Source organism: Narcine bancroftii, chromosome 14 (genome assembly GCF_036971445.1).
Source record: "Narcine bancroftii isolate sNarBan1 chromosome 14, sNarBan1.hap1, whole genome shotgun sequence".
Classification (NCBI taxonomy): Eukaryota; Metazoa; Chordata; class Chondrichthyes; order Torpediniformes; family Narcinidae; genus Narcine; species Narcine bancroftii.
Window position 1 is genome coordinate 68,885,790 of NC_091482.1, and position 12,656 is coordinate 68,898,445.

Consider the following 12,656-nt stretch of genomic DNA (forward strand, 5'->3'; position numbering starts at 1 on the left):
GTATGAAGAAGGAGGAACTGAGTGATACTTGGATTGATGGAAGGGAGAAGAATATTGTAATGTACTAAGATTCTGATTGTAAGAAGGTAAATGAAGGTGGGGAGATATTGAGCCCGGGACTGTACAAAAGAGTGATGATTCTGAACCTCCGGTGTGTCTCCAGACTAGAGGCACCTGACTCTGCAGACTCGAAATAAAGCTGAACCTGTTCTCCAAGACATTGTCTCCATAGTGATTGTGAACACTTTATATTTCACACTAATCAGACAGATTTTGTTAAAAAGAGACTAGCTGCAGACAATGAGGCAAAATTATTAAGTATTATTCATTTAGCACAATCAAAAGGAGATTCAAGTGTTGTTGTAGCCTTAGAAGGTTGAGAGCCACTGGGCTAGACCCAATTGTCACTGAAGTATTTTCCTTGAGAAAAATTGTCATTGGCCCATTTCCTTTGGAGTTATGAAACCCTGCACATAACGAGTCAATGAGGGACGATTAAAACAGTGGTTTTCAAACTTTTTCTTTCCACTCACATACCACTTTAATCCCTTACTAATCACAGAGCACCTATGGCAAAGGGATTGCTTAAGGTGGAATGTGAGTGGAAAGAAAAAAATTTGAAAACCACTGTCTTAAATTAAGCAGAATGAAACTCACTGGCTTCTGGAGACACAGCACACGCAAGAATCTGGAGCAAAAGGAAATCTGGGAGAGGAACTCAACATAAGTGGATTTATCAGCATGAGTGGGAGAAAAAGAACAGTTAACATTTTAGGTCAGAACCTTTCATCAACCTGAAATATTGACCAGCAGGTCCTTCAGAAGATTGGGGTGTTTTATTTTCACCACACTTGCTTCTTAGCAGTGTTAAGTTGAATCCTGAGGTTCAGCAAAAGTGATTAATGTTGCAACCAGGCACTCATCAGAGCTCGCACAGGGACTTAACAAGGTGATCAAAAACATATTTTATCAGGATAACGTGAAGAAATTCTCTGCTCTCCACTGGGACCAACCAGAGTCACCAATGAAGAGAGCCATCTTCTGGATTGAGTATGTGGCCCGACACAAAGGAGCTGGGCATTTGCGCTCGGAGTCCTCCCGACTCTGTGAGGATCCTTCTGTTGCTTGTCTTACTCCATGGTTACAGTGCTGTTCAGAAAAAAAGAGCTTGAGCAACATTTAAATAAAAACTAAAGTCTGAGAGAGTCTTTAAAACTCTTTCAGATTAATTGAAAAAAGTTTTTCCTCCACCTAATCCATGAGGTCTTCTTCAGAAGTCCTACATTTTGTAAAGAGAGCAGATTAAACTCAAGAGTAATTGGTTAGTGAAATAATTGCTTTTGTGCTTTGATATTCATAGGGAAATTGTAACGAATTGTTCCAAATTTGTAAGTTGATTTGTTCATCAGAATCAGAATTGATTGTTATGAACAGATCGTGAAATTTGGTGTTTTGCAACATCACAGGGCAAACATTCAGATTATAACCACCTTATGACATTACTATAAATAAAAATAGAAAAATAATAGTGTATTGTTTCATTCATTATTCAGGAATTTGATGACAATGGGGAAGGAGCCGTCCTTGTGCTGTTGAGTGCTCGTCTTTAGGCACCTGTACCCTTTTCCCCAGTGATAGCAGAGTTTATGTACAGTTATTCAATATCAAGTAAAAGTTGTTCACTTGGTCATCAACCATCACCTCAGACTTGTTGGTGTTACTCCTGGTTACAGTGCTAGTTGTAATGTTAGGGATCACGTTTGCATTGCCAATAGCAAGGTCTTCAGGATCATAGTTCCTGTTTGATTATACTTGGGGGCTCACACAGATGAAGTGACTGCTGTATGAGAGATCTGTAATGGAGGTTTTCAGCCTCATGGCATGCCTCATGGGCTTCTTTCAACAACTTTAAATTAAAGAACCTTTTCCTTCATCCATGTGTTGTCTAAGAACTCGCATGAATGAATACAAGATGTTATACCACGGTGGCTGTAACACTGAAGAACATTTGTAATATTGTTTGTAAGAGAAAACAAAAGACTGAGTAAAGTTATCCAGTGTTGAGTTTTTAAAAAAAGTTCTTTGAAAGTCTGCTGTGACTATTGTTGAAGCAAAGAGATGAAAGATTTTGTGATGGTCCTTGAGATACTGAGAACAATGGACTGTTTACTTACAATCCTACTCAACTCGGTAGCAGAAGAGAAACATCAAAGGCAAATTACATTGATTTTAAGTTTGGGAAGACAAAGATTAAATTATACTTTTTAGCATGAAAATGTTAAAAAGATTCAGAAAGACTTCAAAGAATGTTATGATGTTATATCATGTGATATGACAGACCTGTACAGAGCATATTATTGAAATCAAGCACCCATGATGAGCTCATCAACTTCATCCATTTTGCTGCCAACTTTCACCCGACTTCAAATTTACTCAATCCATCTCTAGCAACGCTCTCCCTTTCTTCGATCTCTCTGTTTCCATCTCAGGAGACAAACTCTCGTCAGACAGCTCAAACCCACCAACTCAACAGCTACCTTGTCTACACCTCCAAACCCTGTCACCTGTAAGGATTCCATTCCCTTCTCTCAATTCCTCAGTCCTCAACTGCATATCCTCCATTACCCTGACATCTCCCCTGGCCCCCTCTGCCCCCATGCGCAACAAGGACAGGATTCCCCTTGTCCTCACCGACCACCCTATCAGCCTCTGTGACCAACATATCCACCTCCACCATTTCTGTCCCCTACTATGTGATCCCACAACTAGACACATATTCCCCTCTCCACCTTTTGGAGTAACTGTTCTCTCTGTGACTCTCTTGTGCATTCTTCCCCACCCAACCCATCATTCCCTTGGTACTTAACCCTGTGACTGCAGGAGATGTTCCACTTACGCCCACACCTCCTCCCTCAGCACCATTCGGGGCTCCAAACAGTCCTTCCAAGTGAAACAACATTTCACGTGAATCTGCAGGGGTCGTCTACTGCATCCAGTGTCCCATTGTGGTCTCCTCTATATCTGAGAGACTGGACACAGACTGGAAGATTGTTGAGCACCTTGGCTCTGTCTGCTGCAACAGCATGAATCTCCCAGTGGCCACCCCTTTCAATTTCCCATTCCATTCCCTTCCTGACATGTCTGATGCACTGCCAGACTGAGACCATCCACAAATTGATGGAACAACACTTCATCTTCCTTCTGGGCACCCTCCAACTGGATGGCATTAACATTGACCTCCAATTTCCTTTAAACATGACCCCCTTCTTCTTCTCCTGTCACCTTTTTCCTCAGCTGTCTGTCTCTCTCTTCCCTTTTCCCTCTGTCTCCTTTCACAGAGCGAAAATCAATTCTCACCTCCCCTCTTACCATATCCAATTAACCCCTTTTGTTCATCTGGACTCCTCCTCCTGCCAGTCTTCAGTCTTTATTTTGATGCCTTCCTGATCTTTGCTTATTCTTTACCTCCTCTGGACGAGGCGAGACAGGCAGAGTTGCTCCAGCATTTCTCTGGTGTTGTTACTACAATCACAGCATCTACAAACTTTCATGTATCCCTCAATAAATTAGCTAATGGTGAAGGAACAATCAAATCTAACAGATGCACCACTGTGTGCTTCGGATTCAAAGGGTCGTCAGCTTTATAACTGCTACCAGCAGTTTCTTCCAGATTTATTTAGATGATTAAAATTTTTAATTCCCTGCTTCTATAGAGAGAATTGAACTCAAGCTTTGGTTAGTTGTTCAATTTCAGTTTCAGTTCAGTGGATCAATTCTCCAGATACCAGCCAAGTAACTACCACCACTCCACCGAATTTAGTGAAGGATAAGCCTGAAAACAAAAGAAAATGCATCTAACAAATATGCGTGAATGTGGAGAGCACAGGAAGGTGCTTAAATCCTAACTGCCCTTGAAAATAGCTCAACATGTACTTCTGCAGTTCAAGAACATTTCTGACCATCTTTACAAAGTCAATTAATAATGGGAAAACCTTCCTGTGAATAGTGATATTTTAAAAGAAGGCAGGTCAAGAATGAAAATATATCTGAATTCCAAACCTGATCAACTTTTAAGCAATAATTTTCCTGTTAACATTAAATTCTCTTCTTGGTGGCTTTCAGAAAAAAATCACAATTTTCCAGGCTAATATGTTCTTTCCAGTTAGATCACCAATGAGAAAACTTTTGCTTTAAATTACCTGTGCATTTCTCTAACACAAATTTTACTTATCTGTATCACCCGGCTTCATCAGATCTTTCTAACCTATTTAATACTGCACATTAAATGCACATCAAAAAACTCAAACACTCTGAAAATGCCTTTATTCCCTCATTATTGTGGTTGGAGATCGAATTAGATCAAATAAATCAAATTAGCAGAATTCCATTTGACTTTAGAGCTACAAACTTAATTGTACGCAAGTGAGAATCTCATCTATCTTGAACAGACAACTTTCTCCTGCACTGAGAGGGGTTGATGGAGTAAGTCTTTAAAAAAAAAGACAACCTGTTGAGATAACTGGAAATTTTAAAGCAAACTTAAGTATTTGAAAAGCTGCAAATTATTTGTCTCTGCTGCAGCCACCACTGCCATTGTGATGGCAGTGTCCTATAGCCAGGTCACCCTTGGGTTTGGAGCATCAGGCAGATTCTCTCAGCATCACCCCTATGGAATTCAGCAAATTCTTCCACCAGATAGATTCAGTAGCTTCGAAGTTCATTGTCAGAAAACATACATGACATCACAAAACAATCCTGAGATTCTTTTTTCCTGTAGGCCAGACAGAATGTCTACTTATTGGTGACTATAAATTGTACTCAAGAAAACAAAAGTTTATTGTCATCTGATTGCACAAGTACAACCCAATGAAACAGCGTTCTCTGGACCTTGCTACAAAACACTAGTCATAACATGAATACAGACAAATAATATATATGCAGGACAAGTATTCACACAAACAAATAAATATATAATGTTTCATGAATATGAGAGACTCAAGATGGTTCGTGTGAGCAGTTCTTTTGGTCATTAAGTTTTTTCACTACCAGCCTGGTGGGGCTGGCTCTGATCCTCCTGTATCTCTTCCCCGACGAGAGTAGCTGAAAGATGCTGTATTCAGAGTGGAAGGAGTCCTCCATGATTTTGCGCACCCTCTTCAGACAATGATCTCGGTTCATCACATTGATGGAGGAGGAAGAATGAAATTGCCTGTTCTACACTTGCTTGATTGCATCGCTGGTGTCTGCAGATGCCGAGGATTGTACTAGGGTCGAGGCAATTTATCCCCAGTGTTTCACACTAGGCCCTTCTTAAACCAATTGGCTGTTAATTCCTGGGACCATATGCAAGTGTGAAAGGGGCCTGTAACTCTGACAGAATTCTCTTTCTTCTTTTTCTCCTACTATTTGGGGGTGGGGCAGCGGCGGTGCCAGGCCATATTAATTGCGATTCTTTGTCTGTCTTACAGCAAATGAAAGGAAATTTAGGACACAATAAAAGAATTTCAGGAAATTCAATGAGATCATGGCTGATCTGATGATCAGCTTATCTCCAAATTAACAATTTCAGGAAACTCCCTTCTTCTTTGTCCATTTACAAGTTTGTACCTGTTCATTTTTATTTTGTTTTCTCCTGTTACTTCTTGCCAGCTTTTGCACTTAACATTAATCTGGACTCTTAGTGCTTCCATTCTGCAACTTGATATCCTACTCTTCCAATTCTAGTGATTCAATTAACATTATAGAAACTTTGCGACGTCCATCCAAGCCAAGCCTAGTCTTGCCAGTAAAAGCAGGCAATCACATTCCTTGCATGACTATAGATTTCCTATCGTACATATTGTATGTACCCAAGTTATTACTTGCTGCAGCCAAACAGGTGTAGTATCCAACTTAAGGCATCCTGGTTGGCATAGCAGTTAATGCCACGCCTTTACAGTGCCAGCATTTGGGATCGAAGTTCAAATCCCACACTCTCTATAAGGAGTTTGTTTGTTCTCCCCATGTCCGTTTGGGTTTTCTCCAAGGACTCCAGTTTTCTCCCACCGTTCAAAATGTACTGGAGGTGTAGGTTAATTGGAAGTCAATGGGGCAGCACAGACTCGTGTGCCAAAACGGCCTATTACCTTGCTGTATGTCTACATTCAAATTTATAAATTTAAAATAATCTAGTCAAATTTTATCAGTGATCAGCAAAAGGGGCTGGGAGAGGAATCCAGGTGGTAAATCTGGAGCCCTTGCTTATTTCTAAGATCTTGTTCCCTGTTTGAACAAGACGGGGATGGCGGGGTGGATGTGCAGAATGGCACAGTGGACCACTTCAGTGAAGGGAGGAAAAGGAAATAAAGCAGTCATAGGAGATGATAACATTATGGAAACAGAGCCTTTATCTGCAGCAAATATGTTACTGCAGGCTGCCTGTTCGGTGCAAAATGAACAACATCAATATATTGAGTCAATGATATATCAAGTAAATGCACAGGAAGAGAAATAGTTCATTACCAGAGTGAGTTGTGGAAGAGTGTGATATTCAGATGTAACTGGCCTGCTCGGAGTATCAAATAATGGGAATCATAACCTTACTCTGGCCCTTCAGGTCTCTTTACTTGAGGAAGCATATAGTAGCTTTGGAAATGGTGCAGCTGAGATTCACCAGGTTGATTCCAGAGATTTCAGGGGGTCAGCCTATGAGGAGAGATTAAGTCAGATGGGACTAAATTTGCTGGAATTTGGAAAAATGAGAGGGGATCGATGAAAGGCATAGATACGATAGAGGTAGGTAAGTTGTTTCCATTGGTGGGGGAGACTGGAACAAGAGTGGTAGATTTAGCATGGAGATGAAAGGGAACTGCTTTCTCCAGAGGGTGGTGAATCTGTGGAACTCAGTGCTCATCGAAACCATGGAGGTTGCCTCAGTAAATATATTTAAACAAGGTTGGATGGATTTTTACAGAGATGGGGAATTAAGGGAGATGGGGAAAAGGCCGAGAGGTGGAGATGAGCCGATCGTCAGACCAGCAATGATCTCAGTGAATGACGGGCCGGATGGCCGACTCCTGCTTATGTTTAGATAGGAAACTAACAAACCCTGATCAAAGGTGATCCTGGTTAAGCACTGGATGATCATGCAGGGAAGGTGATGTCAGAAGCAATGAATTAGTGATGTGCCTCGTCACCTCGAATGTCAAGAAGCAAAAACTGAATACCTGTATATCAAAGACGCCAATGCCATACTTAATCTTTGTGTGCAAACATGCTATGCTTTACTCAATCAAACAGCAAGTATATGAACCACACCACTAATGTGAGCAACCCTCTCACTTTGCAAAGGGAGAATGGTGGAATAAACATTTTGGTTTGATTCCTTTGCTCCACAACAGCAATCAAACCTCCACCTATTGCACTAAACCAATACACGTTACAGATTAAGAGATAGTGCCTACATAGTACCAGTAAGAATACCTCCACTCTTCCAAAATGTATAGAATTTATACAAGAGGAATACACCCTGGAGAATGTGAAAATTCACTGTGGTACAATATTATTGTGTGAACGTACATTGGTGAAGCCAGAATATATACAAAGTCTGCAGCTATTTGAGAACGTGTTGATCAACTTTTCGAGCATACTGTTACTTCATCAATATGAAAATGCACATAATTGCTTTTAAATCAACCAAGGAGATTCTTTTGGAGCAAGAGGCAAAAATAAGGAAACAGCGTGTATTTCTATTCAAAACAAATGTTGATCTATTTGACCTGTTGAACACTAAGAGTTGTAAATGAATGAGAGTACAAAAAGCAGAAAAGTTCATACAGAAGATCTTTAAAATACTTACAAAAAGGAAACTCGTTATTTGTTCAGTAGTGTTCTTAACTATGTGACATTCAAAACCTGCATAGTCCATCAGGTTAGATGTAGCAGGAGTTTCGATCTTCATCAATGAAAGGCTCATTCTTCACATGTTCACATGTGCTCAAGCCTGTGGTCACCTCCCCACAGATGGAGACACAAGGGAAACTGCAGATGCTGGAATGTGGAGGAAAAAAAAAATCTCCTGAAGGAACTCAGCAGGTGCAGCTGAATCTATGGGAGAAAATGAATGGTTAATGTTATAGGCTGGAACCCTTCATCAAGATAAATAAAGGATTCCAGCCCTAAACGTTGTCTATTTTCTCCCCATCTGCTAATGGTTCCCCTTGAATTCCTCCAAAAGAGTGTTTTTCACCTCAAGACAAGCTTCTCCTTTTAAGGAGTTGGGCTGTCTTCAGAACTGCAGGAAGCTGCTGGGCAGCCAATATTTCAAGTGTACTTTGATTTATTTATCCTCTTGCAGAAACATGAATTCCTCCCTATAATCTTTGGTGGCACCTTTGGAGTCCCTGAACTCCATCCATCCCACTCCCTTAACTCGAGCTTGGGAATTACTTTGATTCAGAATAAAGTAATCTTCACCTGAGATTATCTGATCTCAGAAGCTAAGCAGGCTCAGGCCTGGTCAGTACTTGGAGGGGAGACCGCTTAGGAACACCAGGTGCTGTGGGTTTCTGTGAGGGGCGCTGGACAAAGTGGAGCCTTAAGGTTGACAAAAGTTAAAGAATTTCATGCATGTTACATTCTAAATGTCGTGTTATAAAAATGGAACCTTTACCTGTAGTTGTTTACAGGAAAAAGATTAATCTCTAATTTAGTGCACCAGTCTGCCCTTATGTAATTAAGTTTGTCAAGAGTTAATTTGAAAACAATAAGGAAATGAAGTTGTCAACTCTTCCTCTCGAGAATATTGACTGACCCACCATGGTTGAGTCTCAGCTCCACAGCTGTGCAATCAATGCCAATTTCAGTATCATTGCAGTTTCTTACTGAAATGCCTCATTTGAACATTAAACAAAAAGTGATAGTTTTACCATCTTCTGGCAGATAAAAATGACCAGATTCAAAACTGGGTGAGGTACTTAAAAGTAATGCAAAATGGTAAGACACCAGATTAATTCTAAGAAGTTGAATCAGCCAACGACAACTCTGACAATTCCATCTGTTAAAACACAATGTTGTTGAAAATGCACCCAAGGCCTCAAACTTTTTTTTAAACCGACCACAGATGCAGCTCTCAACACTTCCAACCTTTTTTTTTTAAAAACCAGCTCCATCTATTTCTCACTAAGTCGAGTTCACCAAACAGAAAACATAGAAACCAACAACACACAAGCAAATTAATGATTATGTTTAAAGGAAGTCCATATGAGAACAACTGAACCTTAGCTTTTGTGTTGTGCAAGAGGATTAGTTAATCAATACCTAGAAATTTTAATCGTCCTTTTGTTTGAATTTCACCCTTAATTGTTATAATAATCTGTTGCTTTTATTTACTTCAGCGCTATTTTTGAACTGTAAACTTTCAGATTTTAGTTGCTTCCTAGAAAACTTATGGAATTAAATTGCTTTCCTTCTAAGAGTGCTTTCTTAACTGTACAACAAACATTTAGCCATTAGAATTTTTAAACAACACATGGTATCCAATGCTTAGTTATCCCACTGGATTCTTCCGAACATCAATGATCCCAGGATTGAAATAAGTAATACTTGCATTGAGATTTGAGTTTCTGAGTGTATTCGGGGGTTTCTGTCCGGGTGTAAAACTCCAGTGCATCGCAACCTCTGCAGGATGCACCACCCTATTACACAAATGCTCCAGTTCTTCCAAACCAGTCTGATCATCTGATGGCAGTGACGACCTCCGCCATGTTGGTGGCAAAGGCACATGAACCAAATCTCGCAGCTCCTCTTTTGATTTGGTCATTCGGTCAGGAACAACTGATAGCTCTGATAGAATATTATTCCCATTTTCTTCTCTTCCAGCTGCTGGGAGCCCTCGATCAATAGTTAGCTGAGCTCGACTGACAGATCCATGACCTAAGCAGAAAGTGTATTATTTCACTTTATTTCCCAGATTAGCAATATGCTAATCTGCCGTGAAAATCATAGAATGGTAAAAATGGGAAGGATACAGGCAAGGTCATAGGATTTATTGTGCAGGTACATTCTCTCCTTCGACTGCATTCAGGTTTCTTGAAATGCACAGAAATCAGAGAAGCCACCAGGGTCCGTGATGACTACACTTTTAAGAAGTACTTCCAACTGCAGCTTGAATTAGGGATCTGGAGCTGGATGGACTCTAGATCATTCAGGGGACTGGAGGGGATAGACATGAGTTACAGGGAGGGAGTCACACCTCAGAGGCAGATAGCTGGGTGAATAGGGAGTCAGTCGAGGGCTTATCACCCCTGTGGCTGTAAAATCCACTGGTAGAATCCCCAACCAAGGCAAGATTGACTTCTATCCCTTCCTGCTCAATGCTACGCCTACATTTGCTGCCTTTTGAGTTTGAATTTCACATTAAATGGCGGCACAGTTAGTAGCAGTTAGCTCAACGCTGTTACAGCGCCAACAACTCTGGTTCGAACCCTGCGCTGTCTGTAAGGAGTTTGTATGTTCTCCTCGTGTCTGCGTGGGTTTCCTCTGGGTGCTCTGGTTTCCTCCCACCCTTCAAAATGTATTGGGGTTGTAGGTCAATTAGGTGTAACTGGGCAGCACGGGCTCCTGGGCCAAAAGGACTGAATGTTCAAATTCTTTAAAATTTTAAAGGCTTCAAAGTACCAACTTTGTTCAATTGTGACAATACACATTGAAATTAAAATACTGGGAACTTCTCCAAGATATGAAAAGTGGGATATGTGCATATTATACTTCATATTTCAGAGTTTCTGACAGATAGCAACCACAGGGGTGATCTGTAATGAAGAAGCAGTAGACAGCAGCTCACTCACTCAGATAAAGAATCGGTGGAAAGATGGCAGCAAAAGGCAGCCACGTTGCATTGCTCCACCTTTCCTAACATGCACTCATTCACGAGCATTTTTTTCCAAAGAATCCTAATGTAAAAGTTTAGGCTCTATAAATCGGAAATAATTAAGTTAAAATAAAATTGATTATCATTTTTATGATTTTTGTAGCAAATACAAATTTGGTATTGATGAGAGAGCTTGAAGCATTGGCCACTCCCTAGACAAAATAAACCCATTCATATGATTAATCAGTGGGTAAAGGGGGTTTTCTATGACATGTTGTATTCCTTACGTTTGCTCTGCTCTGCTGGACGATTCAAAAGGCAAGTGGACAGGTCTTTCAGTTTCAGGTTTAACTCATGATTGGCTTGCTTGTACCAAGCAAGCTCCTTCTCTAGCATTTGGATCCAACCCTCGTACTGCTTCTGTCTACCAGCAATTCCTTCGTCCATTTGTCCTGGGAAGGGGTGGCAGAAAAAGAAAGATAATTTCAGCAAAACCGTGGAACTATTTCCTTCTACATTATGATTGTGCAGCTAAATACCACTGCCTCTCTTAAAAAATGCCAACACCACATTCATAGGTTAGGTATCAAATAACAACAGGGTGGATCACGAGAAAAAGATTAAACATGTGGTTGCATGTTGCCAAGAATAACAAGCACTCTCTTTCAACATCAATAAGAAGAGATCACTGACACTAGGCGAAATGTCAGAGACCTCTCCCTTCACCATATTAATGGAGCTGACGTTGAAACAATAGATCGCTTCAAGTTCTTCAAGTGCAGGGCCTAAACCTCAGCAAGTGGTGGGACATTACTGAAGAGGTATAGACCAAGCAGCCAGTAAAAAGGGAAAGCTCAAGTGGAGTGGCCCACTGGAGCTAGAAGTCTTGCAATGGGAATAGCAGACAAGGGCAGTGGTGCACTCCTCTTGTATGAAGTAAGAAATCAGAGAAGCCACCAGGGTCCGTGATGACTACACTTATAAGAAGTACTTCCAACTGCAGCTTGAATTATGGTTCTGGAGCTGGATGGACTCTAGATCATTCAGGGGACTGGAGGGGATAGACCTGAGTTACAGGGAGGGAATCACACCTCAGAGGCAGATAGCTGGGTGAATAGGGAGTCAGTCCAGGGCTTATCATCCCTGTGGCTGTTCCCCCTCAATATCAGATGCTTTGTATACAGTTCAAGGGAATGACCAACCAGAAACAAGTCTCTGGAATGGAGTCTGGCCCTCTGGCTCAGAAGAGAAGGGGAGAGGCAATCTGTAGTAATGGGGAGTAAATGGTTAGGGGAATAGAAATCAAGTCCATGGCATTCTCAAGCAAGAGGGTTCTGGAATTAAGGTATGTTGCCTCCCTGGTGCTGGGGTCTGAGATATCTCAGATTGAGTTCATGGCATTCTCAGGAGGGAGGGTGATAATCCAGATATCATGGTCCATGTAGGGACCAATGACATGAGTAGTAAGGGTGATGAGGTCCTGCAAAGAGAGTTTGGGGTGTTAGAAGTGACACTGAAGGATCTCCAGTGCTGTAATCTCAGGATTGCTACCCATGCCACCTGCTAGTGAGGTTAGAAATAGGAGGATAATGTAGCTAAAGAAATGGTACTGGAAGGAGGGCTTCATATTTCTGGGACATTGGGCTCTCTTCCTGCTTTGACGGGTCAGCTTGCATCTGAACTGGAGGAGGCTAATATCCTTGCAGGAAGGTTTGCTCGTGCTACTCCGTAGGGTTTCAACTAGAATTGCAAGGGGTGGGAATCAGAGGGCCAGAGCAGATAGTGGAGGAAAATGATGATGTGAAGA

At 41.2% G+C, this 12,656-nt stretch overlaps 1 protein-coding gene across 12 annotated transcripts in view; it reads right to left on the bottom strand.

Annotated features, from left to right (window-relative positions):
• The window catches only part of kif7 (kinesin family member 7), a 145,101-nt gene that overhangs the window by 10,858 nt on the left and 121,587 nt on the right, over window positions 1-12,656 (bottom strand). For 10 of the 12 annotated variants that reach the window (XM_069911875.1, XM_069911874.1, XM_069911876.1 and 7 more), the window contains 2 exons: window positions 11,137-11,301; window positions 4,813-9,912 (listed from right to left, as the gene is read on the bottom strand). In XM_069911875.1, the coding sequence (XP_069767976.1) occupies window positions 9,527-9,912; window positions 11,137-11,301 (551 nt within the window). In that variant the 3' untranslated portion in view covers window positions 4,813-9,526. Of the gene's footprint in view, window positions 1-4,812; window positions 9,913-11,136; window positions 11,302-12,656 lie in introns of those variants that run through there. The other 2 variants (XM_069911884.1, XM_069911885.1) reach the window with 2 other exon arrangements.